This window comes from Drosophila rhopaloa, unplaced genomic scaffold, assembly GCF_018152115.1.
Source record: "Drosophila rhopaloa isolate 14029-0021.01 unplaced genomic scaffold, ASM1815211v1 contig_2, whole genome shotgun sequence".
Taxonomy (NCBI): Eukaryota; Metazoa; Arthropoda; class Insecta; order Diptera; family Drosophilidae; genus Drosophila; species Drosophila rhopaloa.
This window is the reverse complement of record NW_025335083.1, coordinates 26,413,191-26,426,153: the sequence shown is the minus strand read 5'-3', so window position 1 is coordinate 26,426,153 and position 12,963 is coordinate 26,413,191. Positions and strand designations below refer to the sequence as shown.

The window sequence follows — 12,963 nt, the reverse complement described above, 5'->3', positions numbered from 1 at the left end:
TAGTTCGACTCGTGTGGTAATGCTGGTAAAGATTACTTATAATTTATATATAAAATATGAGTACACGTTTGATAATACCCTCTTCATTCAACTTTAACTTTTCCTAACGCAATCCCATCTGACCCACATCCGTTTTTTATTATCAGTCACCAAAAGACTATACATCTCTGGACCTTTATCAACCAAATTGTAATGGTGGCAAAGGGTGCAATGGATTTCAACCTCAGTGGAAAACTTTTAAATGAAAATGCATTTGGTAGCTGATTTTTGCAGTACTCTTTTTTTATCTCCAGTGCGCGCATTTGAAAAGTGGGAAGCACGCATCTGTGACTTTCCGAGGAAGAGCAGGTTGATAGAGGAAGCACACATTTGGCAAAGGGTCGCCAGGCTTGAAAATGAAAATCAACAATGCAATTTGTTTTGGTTTTCTCTGTTGTTGGTTGAAATTCAAAAGGGGCAAAATCCGACTAAAACTTGAAGCGCCAGCTCAAAGTTCGGCCCAGCCACGCCCTCAACTTTCACAGAGATTGCACACAGGCAAATGTGCAGCAAAAAGTTGCAAGGAAAAGAGAAGCACCCAAGGACAGCCGGAAAAAGTAGCAAGAAAATGCTTTGTGTTTATAATAAACCGTAGCGAGGCCCACACCCTTTTCTTCAGGCTACTTTAGCTCCACAGATTTTACCTTTCTTACTTGGGGAACAGTCAACCTTTGCCCTCTTAAGCATTACAGAATTTCTATTTAATTTTTCAACTAATTTTTGCGTAATTTTTAAAACCTAAAAGCATAAATATTTAAAACAAAATATAAACCAAAAAGGTGTGTCTAGATTTTCAAACTTGAACTTGAAAATGTGTTAAAATTTCTATACTAAAGATACCCAATTGTAAGATATAAGAAAATTAAAAGAAAATTTTGTACGAAAACACTTAAGATATTATTTATGGGTATCATCGAGTATCTTTCAAGCTTGCACATTACATTTTAGTTTTCAATGAAATGTTTTTTGGTTATCGAGGGCTTAGCATTTTTACTGTACTTGTAAAATTTGAGCCCGGCTTCAAGTTCTCTAACGACTGACTTAATTGCCAAAAAGAAAGTTTCCGCAGAAGCTCCATTATCCTACTGGCTAACCGTATGTCCTTTTTACCAGCTTCCGGAGCCTGCGGTTAATTAGAATTACTTGTGCCGAAAGTCAAAGTTAAGAAATCGTTTAAGGACAATGTAGGAAAATGAGATTTGGTTGCGTCTTTTAAGCAAGGGAGAACTTCCTGAATAATTAAAATTTCAAATGGAGCATTCTCAAGGACATGATATTTGTAAATATTTCTATGCTCGTCGGCAGGTATCGAGAATAAATGATGAAACAAGAATGCGGTAAGAACGGGGACACCCTTCTCACAAGATCCTGTTGCAGTCTCAATTATTGTGATTTACATACCGGATATCTCTGCAAATGCTGCACAATTTCATCCTCTTGGGCCATCTTAACATCACTTAACTAAACAATCACTTTATAATTAAATTTTACCTTAATAACATACAAATTCGATTCATTTAACATTTAATTGATAAGAAAACTTATAAAGCGCGCACTCAACATCAGCTGTTTAAAAAATCTAGTTGGCAGCCCTGTTTTCTAGAGATGAGCAAAAGTTGTTTTGGAACCGGAAAAAGTTAATTTGTATAAACATTTATGAATTATAAACTTATATTAATAATACAAATTGTGTTATGTTATTTTTAATTGTTTTCCTATTTGTTAGACAACAAGAAATAATTCTTTCTTGCTTATAATTTCTTAAACAGGATTTGCACTAGTTCCGCATATGAACACCACAGACTGTTTTACACTGAAAACGGTTCAGTTCCATTTAGCTCCGAATCAAATCAACACGTGCAACGGAAAGCATTGTGTGTTTTTATTTTTAAAAGATTTCTAAAAGAAACAAACCTTCAAAATGCTGGAGGAGATGAAACAAATGAAGACCACTCCGGTGCTAACCAATTCACGGCTGGAGTTCAAGGAGATACCCAAAAAGCTAAGCAGGGTAACAACAAATCTAATCTATGTACATATGTATCTACCAATTCTCACCTTATAATTTTTACCCATACGAATAAACAGCACCTGGCAAACTTGGGAGCACCCCACGTGGACTCCTTCGACGAGATGTTGACCGTGGGATTGGACTATGTGGCCAAGCACATGATTCCCATCCACTGGCTGAGTCCTGCGGGCGAAAAGATCTCGATGAAAGTGGAAAGCATTTGGATATCGAAGCCACAGGTGCCGCAGGATGTTATTGATGTGCGCACCAGAGAAATTTACCCTACAGATTCCAGGCAACTCCATGTTTCCTACTCGGGAATGTGCTCTGTAAGATTGGGCTGGAGTGTCAATAGCGTAGAAAAGTCCCCCATAAACATGGATCTGGGTGAATTGCCAATAATGCTGCGTTCCAAAGCCTGCAACCTAGGACAGGCTTCACCAAAAGACATGGTTAAGCATGGGGAACACGACAGTGAATGGGGAGGAATCTTTGTCATCCGAGGAAATGAAAAGATCGTGCGTATGCTGATCTTGACTAGGAGAAACCACCCCATCTGCGTTAAACGCTCTTCTTGGAAGGATCGCGGCCAGAACTTCAGTGACTTGGGTGTATTAGTGCAAACCGTCCGAGAAGATGAATCATCTTTGAGCAACGTATTGCACTATTTGAACAATGGAACTGCAAAGTTTATGTTCTCCCATGTCAAGAGATTGTCCTATCTGCCCGTTTGCCTAGTCCTAAAGTGCTTAATGGATTACACGGATGAAGAGATATACAACAGATTAGTACAGGGCTATGAATCCGATCAATACTATGTATCCTGCGTGCAGAGCATGCTGAGGGAAGTGCATAATGAGAATGTCTATACACACTCTCAGTGCAGAAGCTTCATCGGCCATCTCTTCCGTTCTCGCTTTCCAGAAGTTCCGGAATGGCAACCAGATGAGGACGTTACAGACTTCATCCTTAAGGAAAGAGTAATGATTCACCTGAACGCCTATGAGGACAAATTTCAGTTGATTGTGTTCATGGTGCAAAAACTTTTCCAATGCGCCCAAGGAAAACACAGAGTGGAAAACGTGGACTCGGCAATGATGCAGGAAGTGCTGCTGCCAGGACATCTTTACCAGAAATACCTAGGTGAACGAATCGAGTCCTGGGTCCTACAAGTGCGTCGTTGTCTTCAAAAGAAGCTGACCACTCCAGATGGCCTATTAAGCAGTGCCTTAATGACCCAGTGCATGCGACAAGCAGGGGGAGTTGGTCGCTCCATGGAGTCCTTCCTAGCCACGGGAAATATTGCCAGTCGAACTGGGCTGGGACTGATGCAAAATAGTGGATTGGTAATCATGGCGGAGAACATCAACAGGATGCGGTACATGTCCCATTTCCGAGCCATCCACCGCGGTTCCTACTTCACAACCATGAGGACCACGGAGGCGCGTCAGCTGCTCCCGGATGCTTGGGGCTTTATTTGTCCCGTTCACACTCCTGATGGCACGCCCTGCGGGCTGCTGAACCATTTGACATTAACCTGTGAAATTTCCAAGCGTCCAGATCCCAAGTTGGTGGATGTAAGTACATCGAATTGAGCTAATACAGACAGGTGATCCAATGACATATATTTTTTGCAGGTCATTCCAACACAACTGATAGACATGGGCATGCTGCCGTTGTCCAACCAAAGTTCTGCTGAGACCAAACTTTATGTGGTCTTCCTGGATGGAAAACACCTAGGTCACATTCATCAATCAGATGCCTCCAAAATAGTCGAAGATTTGCGGCACGGAAAGATATTTGGCACCCTTCCTCAAATGATGGAAATAGGCTTTATACCCTTCAAAAAGAACGGTCAGTTTCCAGGACTTTATCTTGCAACAGGACCTGCCAGGATGATGAGGCCCGTTTGGAACCTGAAATGGAAGAGGGTGGAGTACATTGGAACACTGGAGCAGCTGTACATGGAGATTGCCATCGACCAAAAAGAGATGTATCCTGATTTTACCACACATCTGGAGCTGGCTAAGACTCACTTCATGAGCAACCTGGCCAATTTAATTCCCATGCCGGATTACAATCAATCGCCTCGTAATATGTACCAGTGTCAGATGGGAAAACAAACTATGGGAACCCCTTGCTTAAATTGGCCCAAGCAAGCGGCCAATAAGTTATACCGCCTACAGACGCCAGCAACGCCCCTATTCCGACCCGTTCACTACGATAACATTCAGCTGGATGACTTTGCGATGGGCACCAATGCTATAGTAGCTGTAATTTCCTACACGGGTTACGACATGGAAGATGCCATGATTATCAACAAGGCAGCCTACGAGCGAGGATTCGCCTATGGAAGTATCTACAAAACGAAGTTTCTTACGCTAGACAAGAAGAGCAGCTACTTTGCCAGGCATCCGCACATGCCAGAGCTGGTTAAATACTTAGATACAGACGGTCTTCCACATCCTGGCTCTAAATTGAGTTATGGTTCCCCGTTGTACTGCTATTTTGACGGCGAGGTGGCCACTTATAAAGTAGTGAAAATGGATGAAAAGGAGGATTGCATGGTTGAGAGTATCCGGCAGTTGGGAAGCTTTGATTTAACGCCCAAGAAAACGGTAGCCATTACCCTTAGAGTTCCACGACCTGCCACTATTGGCGATAAGTTTGCATCAAGAGCCGGGCAGAAAGGTATTTGCTCACAGAAATATCCCGCCGAGGATTTGCCTTTTACGGAATCGGGCTTGATCCCAGACATTGTGTTTAATCCCCACGGTTTCCCCTCCCGTATGACAATTGCCATGATGATTGAGACGATAGCGGGAAAGGGTGCAGCGATCCACGGAAATGTTTACGATGCCACCCCTTTCCGCTTTTCCGAAGAGAACACGGCTATTGATTACTTTGGCAAGGTTCTAGAGGCTGGAGGTTACAATTACTATGGTACGGAGAGACTGTATTCTGGAATAGACGGACGCGAGATGACGGCGGATATATTCTTTGGAGTGGTCCATTACCAGCGCCTCCGGCACATGGTGTTCGACAAGTGGCAGGTCAGATCAACAGGAGCCGTAGAGGCCCGTACCCATCAACCAATTAAGGGCAGAAAGCGAGGTGGCGGCGTAAGATTCGGAGAGATGGAACGAGATGCTTTGATCTCGCACGGAGCCGCCTTTCTGCTGCAGGATCGCTTGTTTCACAACTCGGACAAAACACACACGCTGGTGTGCCATAAGTGTGGTTCCATTCTGGCTCCGCTGCAGCAGATTGTGAAGCGAAATGAAACAGGAAGACTCTCATCGCAGGCCGATACGTGTCGCTTGTGCGGGGATAATAGCTCCGTGTCCATGATCGAGATCCCCTTCTCCTTCAAGTTCCTTGTAACCGAACTGAGTTCGGTCAACATCAATGCCCGGTTTAAACTGAACGAGATTTGAATGGAATCTAAGAATATTGTTAGCCCTTATTTTATACCATGAACTAATAAATTTGATAAAAGAAAAATTCGGATTCGCTTATTGTTTGAGATTCAGTAGGTTATTGGTAGCTTTAAAAACATTGCTCAATGGTTTCAATTTATATTTATTTATTTATTTAAATACATATTTGTTTACGTTTACAGTTAAATTCCTGCATTTGCTATATGTAGTTGTGGTTTATGTTCTTGTTGCTGTTGTAGTCGCTTTTGTTTCGTCTGTGAGTTGAATGGAATTTTTGTGGAATTTTGTAACATTTAACTATTGCACTTTGGAAAGGCTTCAACCTCCAACTGACATGCACATTGGTTGATACGAAAGGATTGAGAGTTAATCGGTAATAAGTATACGATGACAATTTCCATTATCGGTATTCAGTATCAATATCTATGAATATAATGTATATTTTAGTTTACAATTCTTTGTTCTTCGGCTGCCGCATCGCGATTGAAAGGAATTATCAGCAGATTTATGGCTTGCTGCTGCTGCTGCATTGGATAAGTTAATACTTGGTGCTATAAAAATCGCTTTCCTTCCCAGGAAGCGGCACAACATGTAGTTTTCTTCAGTTTATCTATGGTACATACAAAACGAAATAATACACAGATCAATCGAAAAATTCTGCTATAGGTATAATATTTTGAATGTTAGCTTTTTTTCAAAATTTGACTCCTCTGATTTTCAATAAATTTTTAGTTGCTTAACAGTGATTATTTAAGAAGTTTTTGTTGATCCACCTCTATTTATTTGTCTATTTTTTATGAGATTTCTGCTCCTGGGGCTTCTCCATCAAATCTTTGCAATCAAAAACACTAAACATGAATTTCGGTTTGATGCAATTGCAATAATCAATATGTGTATAAATATTTAGATAACGATTTGCATATTTGTCATTTGCATGCATCTTAATAATTTCATTGCCAGCATTTCTTTTTTGTTTTATAATGTTTTCTGTTTTTATTACAACGACGTATATACTAGGTATATGTATGTGGTTTGTATGAATGTATATCTGTGTATAAGTATATAATATCCAATTGCTACTGCCTCGAAATGATGCAACAATATATAATTTGTCATACATATAAACATAATCTAATTATGTTCTCTCGTTTTTCTACTATGAACTTTTTGAGCTTAACATTTACAAAGAATTCTGATTCGGATTTGGGTGATTAGGGTTTGGGGAAGTGAATATGGAAAATAGGTAAATTTCGGGTAGGTTTACGAAAAGAATATTCAAACAACAGGAAACAGGAAAGTGGGTAAAGCTCACTTCGCAACTCGCTGCTGGAGAAGATAAAAGGTACGTATGAAGAGAGTAGGAGTGGCTGGCATAACTAAACGCAAAGTTCGAGGGCCCTTTTTGCTTTGATATTTTTATAGGTGATTGGGATTGTGCATTGTAAAGTGGTTGCCGTGGCTATGCGGCTTCGTAGCTCCATTTCGACTCCTCCCCGTCCATGATTGTTGTGGCTTAGAACTGATCCGACAAAAGGTCGCAGATCTCCCTGGTCACGGTTTCCTTGCTGGCCCGAACTGTTAGTCGGAACATCTGAGGATGAGTAGGAGGTTTAGTACAATTTTGCACACACCTATCTGCAAGCAACTTACCTGAGCCTGCTTATTTGGTTCCAATCGCATCAAGCAGCCCACCTGCTGGGATTGCGTATGAATGATACCGGCACAGACCATATTATCCGGATTGGGATCTACCTGGTCCAGCAGCTGCATGCCAAAGCCCATCAGCTTGTTTCGGGCTCCGGCCAAATCCAGGGGCTGGGCTGCCTTGAACACTTTCTGGGACCGTTGTTGTTCCCTTAAAGAAACCAAATTAATTCAGTATTTTTGAAAGAAAACTTATTTAATTACCCGCTTAGATTCTTCCATCGCGCAAAGAAGGATTCGGCATTCATCTCGGTTGGCTCAAAGAACTTGTTCACGCTTAATGGCAGTTTAATGCTGAACTTCTGCTGAGTGCCGTTGTAGCGAAAACTGATCTCGATGGTTGGCGCATCGGCGTAATCCTCGATGCACTCTGCAGTGAGTAGCTGTTGGATCTGGGCGCCGGCCTCCAGGGTCGGCTCCACAGCCTTCATCTGCACGTTCAGCTTGAGCGCATCCTCGGCAGACCATTGCAGCACGGGATTAAAGTTCTGAAAATAAAGGGAACGAAAATTAAAATGCAAAGATATCCAACCAAGTAAATACTTACAGAGAGGGGAACCTGCGTCTTGTTGCCGTAAAACAGGCCCAATCTTCCCAGATTCTGACGGAACTCGCTCTTTACGCCGATCTGCAGCATCTCGTTTTCAAATAGAACTCCATTATTCTTAAACAAGAACTTCTTGGTGTTGTACACGGCACTCGAGTTGTTGTTGCTGCTGTACATATCTCCCAAAACATCAATGAGCGTGCTGTTGCTATTGCTACCGCTTCCAATATTATTCGATGGCGGTGTACTCAACCCAAGGAGATCCGTGTTCGCGTTGCTGTTGTTTAGCTTACTGTGCGAATTGTTCACGTGGGCATTGTTCTGCGTTACAGAAGATAACGGAGCCGGGCTCTTCGACTCGCGGATCTCGTTCTCTGGCACCCGGCCAGGCTTCTTCTTCTTCAGCACTGCTAGAATGGAGCTTTCGCGCTCTGGGAACGATGGCATCTCTTCCAGGACCGTGGCCAACACGTCCGTCGATGCCACGATGCTAAGCTGGAGATATTCGCTGGCTCGCTGCTGTAGTTCCGCATCAGCGGATCGAAGATTGCTGTGCTGGCGGAACACATCCTGGATATTGGTGCGAATCTCCGGGAACAGATTGATGAACTTGATGTACGTTGAAAGGAGCAGGGCCCGCGTCATTGGCGAACAGAGATGGTACTTCGAGTGCAGTAGCTTGAATTGCACCAGTGGTGCGGATCGGGAATCTCCGGCAATTAAGTTACCGAACTCTCCCAAAATGTAGCCACCCACTTTAACCATGTTCTCGTGGCAGGCAGGCGCCTGGAGCGCCTCGAAAACAGTTTTTGCGGCATAGCCCTGCACTTCCTCGCGGTTAATTACGATCTGAATGACGCGATACCACACTTCCTCGGACACGTAATCGCCGGCTATGCGGATTAGATTGAGTATCACATCCACATACCTTGGAAAAAAGGAAGTTTTCATAAACATTTGAAATTAGATTGTTGAAACTAGGAAAATCGGTTCTTACCAGGTGTAATCTGTGGCGTACTTCTCGGCAAGAATGGCCACCTTGAGCACCATCTCCTCACGAATCGAGTAGTCGGCCGTCTCCAGATAGTTGAGCATCTCCTGAACAATTTCCTCGGCATTTCCGCGATCGCACATGGCGTACAAAAGATCCACCGCCATTTGGCGCACGGATACATCCTTCTCCATTTTCATCGAGAGTATGACCACCTCCTGGTGCTTCTTGACCTCCTCGTGCGAAAACTCCGAGGTGGCGAGGTGGCACATGGACTCCAGAGCCAAGTAGCGCAAGTTGGTCTCCCGGTTGCTGAGGAACTGGCCCAGCTGGTTACAGGCGCGAACCAGAAGGTTCGGCTCGCTGTCGCTGTGAATTATCAAATTGATGGCCTCGAAGAGCACGGCGTTCTTGGCGTTCGAGTGTTGCACCTTCTTGCTTTTTGGCGGCTCTTGCGCCTTATTCAGAATCGTCTCCAGCGTCTCGTTCAAGCGAGCCCGCACACCCGCCTCCTCGGTCACCGGATTGTAGTTCTGCAGCAGTCTGAGAAGTTTCACGGACAGCCATGGAGCCGGCACAAAGTAGTAAGTGTAGTCCTGCAAAGGGGATTTTATTAGATTAAATGCTTCCCTACTCCGAGAAATCTTGTATTTTACCTGAAGATCCGTGTAGCTGGCAGTCACTATCCGGGACAAGCGGGATACGGCCAAATTAACACAACCCTTGTACTCGTCCGGGTTGCGCTTGACCAAGGCGTCGATCAGCGAGGTGGCCGCTGTGACTACTCCCATGTGCTGATCATTGAGCAAATGAATGATTCGCGAGGTCCACTCGCCGCCGGGAATGATGTCCGGCGAGGAGCGAAACAGGCGGAGCAGGCACAGCGCCGCCGACTGCTTCACCACGTCCATGGTGTCGCCCGAGACGAGTAGTTTGGGTATCTCGTTGGAGAAGGACTCGGCCATGTCCCGGCTGCCGATGTTGGCGATGCATTGCAGCGCCAGATTAACGTGCACCGGATTGCGCGACTGCAAATCATTCTTGATCGACTGAATGATCAGTCGAATGAGGTCGCTGTTCGTGTTCACCAGCACCGAGATGAACAGGTAGCCCTGTAATAGAAAAATATGTGTCAGCATTGGTATAGGCCAAATATATAAAATGGTATATAAAATGATGCTCAATATTTTTTTTTATTATTTTCCCCATTTACTTTAACATAACCAAGTAAAGTGTACAAATTCATTCTTCAACTGAAAGTAACCCCTTCCCAGTTAAATTGTTTCTTCTCGCTGAATAACAAAATGATTGTGGAAGCAATTATTTGGTGGACTTACGATCTGCTTCTCTGAGTATTTGTTGGAGGACAGCAGGTTGACCGCCTCCATGTGGCCAAAATCGATGTCATGGCCCAGGAGAAAGATGAATAGCAGCTTGCAGACATATTTCTTCTTCTGATATCCGTCGAGGGTTTTATCTCCTTTGAATTTGCTCCGTATGTTGGCCAACTCCTTGTTTATGCGTTTGACCTCTGCCTCTTTGCTTTTACCTGTGGGTAGTGAGGAAAAATCGTCAGATATTAGTAATCTGGGTCAAGGTCACAGAAGGAGATTCACAGTAAAACAAAAGCGACTCGACGGCGGAAGCCTTGCTTTCTTTTCCGCCCCATGATTGATCGTTGGGAGAGCCAACTTCACACTCCTCGGCTCTCTCCATTCCGCGAGTTTTCTCCGGTTCACAAAGGCGCCAATTAGTACCAGTCACCAATCCGCTGCGGAACCTCTGCTCTCCGATATGCTGCCCACAAACTAGTAACTAGTAACCAGCATATATGTAGCAAAGAGCGAGCAGTGACGATAATACCATACAGTGAAGCGTCAATTGATCACTTGGCGCGGCGACACAATTCAAAATATCTTCTAATTTATCGATAATATCTAGCAGTTTTTGGTTCACACTTATATTCATTTTCGACTGTGAAATATCTTTCTTGATTTTATTTGCAAATGATTAAATTTCCCTTTGATAACACTACCCATTTGGGATTGATTACCTAATTTAAATAATTAATGTTTTAAATAGTGCAGAGTTTAAAATTCCATATCCATCCTATCGAGTGCCTACTTTAGGTGTACTTTTGTGCCGCCCGCTTTATTGTGAGTGTTGCTCTTCGTAATTTATCAAGAAATGGCGCTGATTCCGCCCTATGGAAAATCTCTTGCTATTCAACTGCCCTGCTCAATTGGATTTAATGGTGGTTACCCAAGAGATCTGCACTTACAGTTCCTTATATCCGATATAAAGACGGCCAGGCCTCTCATGCCATCCCCCCGCACCGGCGCCATGGTAGTTAGCTTGTTAATTTTCGCTGGTTTTATGCAAACTGGGGGCGCAAGAAAATCGTCGATGAAAGGCGGCCGAGTCTCGAGGCGTTCTTATCGCTCGAACTCGACGTCAGATCCGGAGATATATAGTAGTTGCTCTCCACTCTGCTTGTCTATATTTCTCTGCTTCCGGATCACTTTCTTTGCCGCTCTTTGGGATCTGAAAACGGAAGAGAGATTTGATAAGTTTTGGGATTGCTTCAGTAATATTAATCAATCTTTGTATTTTATTGTATCTAGACGGTATTGTAGAGGGTAACCATATTAAGAAAAAAGAAGAGTGTAAGCATATTATTTAAAATATATTTCATTGAACAGAAAAATTAGCTCATATTGATAGTGGATTTATGAAATAAAACACTCCTAACATAATACCCTAAAACGTAGTTGTACCAAAGAAAAATGTTGGTTAGCGTTGATTTTTTGTTGATTTGCAATAGCGGACAATAAAAATATGTGAACATTTTTTAATATTTCGCTTAATAAGCAAAATAACATAATTTTTTTTATCGCAACAAAAACAATAATATGAACATTTTAGGTAAAGATTATGGAGGTTGTTATCATGGGTCTTTAAAAAATAAAATATGTATCCACCAGATAATTTGTTACACAGTGCAACTCAGATAATGATTTATATATTAAACATTTCGGCCTGATAATCTGTAAACATTTAATCAGTAAACTATGTAAGTTTTTTTGGATATAGATTTTTATTGCAGTGCACCTAATGTTCAGCGAACTTTGACATTTTCGGGTGGAAGTGGAGCCCCCGCAGATTTGGCAACCGATTTATTTGCAACTTGGCAGCGTTTGCACGCTGATAAAGATTCTGTGACCTCGCTCGCCCACTTTTTATCGCCTGGCGAAGTGCGATGTGCACTTGGGCATTATTTTTCGGACGACCACCGGCTTCTGTTTCTGTTTTCTACATCGCTTTCTGTTTCGTTTTATTTTCTGTTTTTCACTGCGCTCTTTGCGCCTTCTTTCTTGCCTTCATGTCACGTCACTTTTTTCATCGCTGGATGACGAAGGCGTTTTGCCCAAAAAAAACACCGAAGAAGCCACCGAAAACTAAAACATTAATGGGCGTACATATTGTGGTTTTTGTGGAGCTTACTTCTCCGATTTCCGATTTTTTCACTCGGTAACAGCGGACAAAATCGTTTGGCGTTGCGGAATTTCTGCGGCGGAGCGGAGAGATCGGAGAATTTTGGAGTTGGCTTCGCTTGGAATCACAATCAGGAATCCGGGGTGTTGGCTGCGGAATGTTTGGTCCTAAGTGCTGCACTTTATGTAACTCCAACTGGCTGGCGATACGCCTCGCTGTTTCACCGCTAATTTGATTGCTAACTATTCCTGAGCGCAGAGCAATTCACTAAAATGAAAATTTCTATTGATTTTTCTTCGCTCTCGCTGCCTGAGTGTGGAGCCATCTAGCGGGCGCGGGTGTAACGATTAGTGTGGCCGAGTGGGAGTACGGCAACTATACCGCAGATACGGCTTCAAGGGCTGGGTGCTGCAGGGCGTTTGAGTTAAGGTGGCGCGGCATAGTTGACTCCCAGATTTAGAGTTTTTTAATGTTTTCTTAATTTCCCCAATATAATAATTATTCATAGTTTATTTTTATGCAAGGTGGGGCTATTACTTTTTTCGCTGTTTCGATTGAGCCCTGCAGCTATGTCGAACTCAATAACTCAAGTCAACACATGGAAATATTATTTGAGTATCGGGTTGACTTAAAAAAATAATAAATTTTATTTATTTTTAACTATGTTTAATTTCCGCTAAAACTTAGCCATTCTTTTTATTAAATGAATAAAATTTAGTGATTTAAAAACAAATAT

General features: G+C 42.8%; 2 protein-coding genes across 3 annotated transcripts; one reads left to right on the top strand and one right to left on the bottom strand.

Moving 5' to 3' along the window:
* Positions 1-1,878: 1,878 nt before the first annotated feature.
* LOC108049132 (DNA-directed RNA polymerase I subunit RPA2) lies at positions 1,879-5,554 on the top strand. The gene is made up of 3 exons (XM_017130206.2): positions 1,879-2,050; positions 2,128-3,627; positions 3,688-5,554. The coding sequence occupies exons 1-3, from the start codon at positions 1,961-1,963 to the stop codon at positions 5,485-5,487; spliced, it is 3,390 nt and encodes a 1,129-aa protein (XP_016985695.1). The 5' UTR covers positions 1,879-1,960; the 3' UTR covers positions 5,488-5,554.
* Positions 5,555-5,612: 58 nt separating this feature from the next.
* On the bottom strand, positions 5,613-12,575 carry LOC108049119 (AP-2 complex subunit alpha). 2 transcript variants are annotated; one of them, XM_017130188.2, is made up of 9 exons: positions 12,212-12,575; positions 11,014-11,276; positions 10,070-10,281; positions 9,389-9,844; positions 8,739-9,328; positions 7,742-8,669; positions 7,399-7,682; positions 7,141-7,345; positions 5,613-7,081 (listed from the first exon to the last, which is right to left on the bottom strand). In XM_017130188.2, exons 2-9 carry the CDS (start codon positions 11,075-11,077, stop codon positions 7,004-7,006), a joined length of 2,817 nt encoding a protein of 938 aa, XP_016985677.1. In that variant the 5' UTR covers positions 11,078-11,276; positions 12,212-12,575; the 3' UTR covers positions 5,613-7,003. The 2 variants fall into 2 exon arrangements, with proteins under 2 accessions (XP_016985677.1, XP_016985676.1); XM_017130187.2 differs by having other exon boundaries at positions 12,237-12,575.
* Between the last annotated feature and the right edge of the window lie 388 nt (positions 12,576-12,963).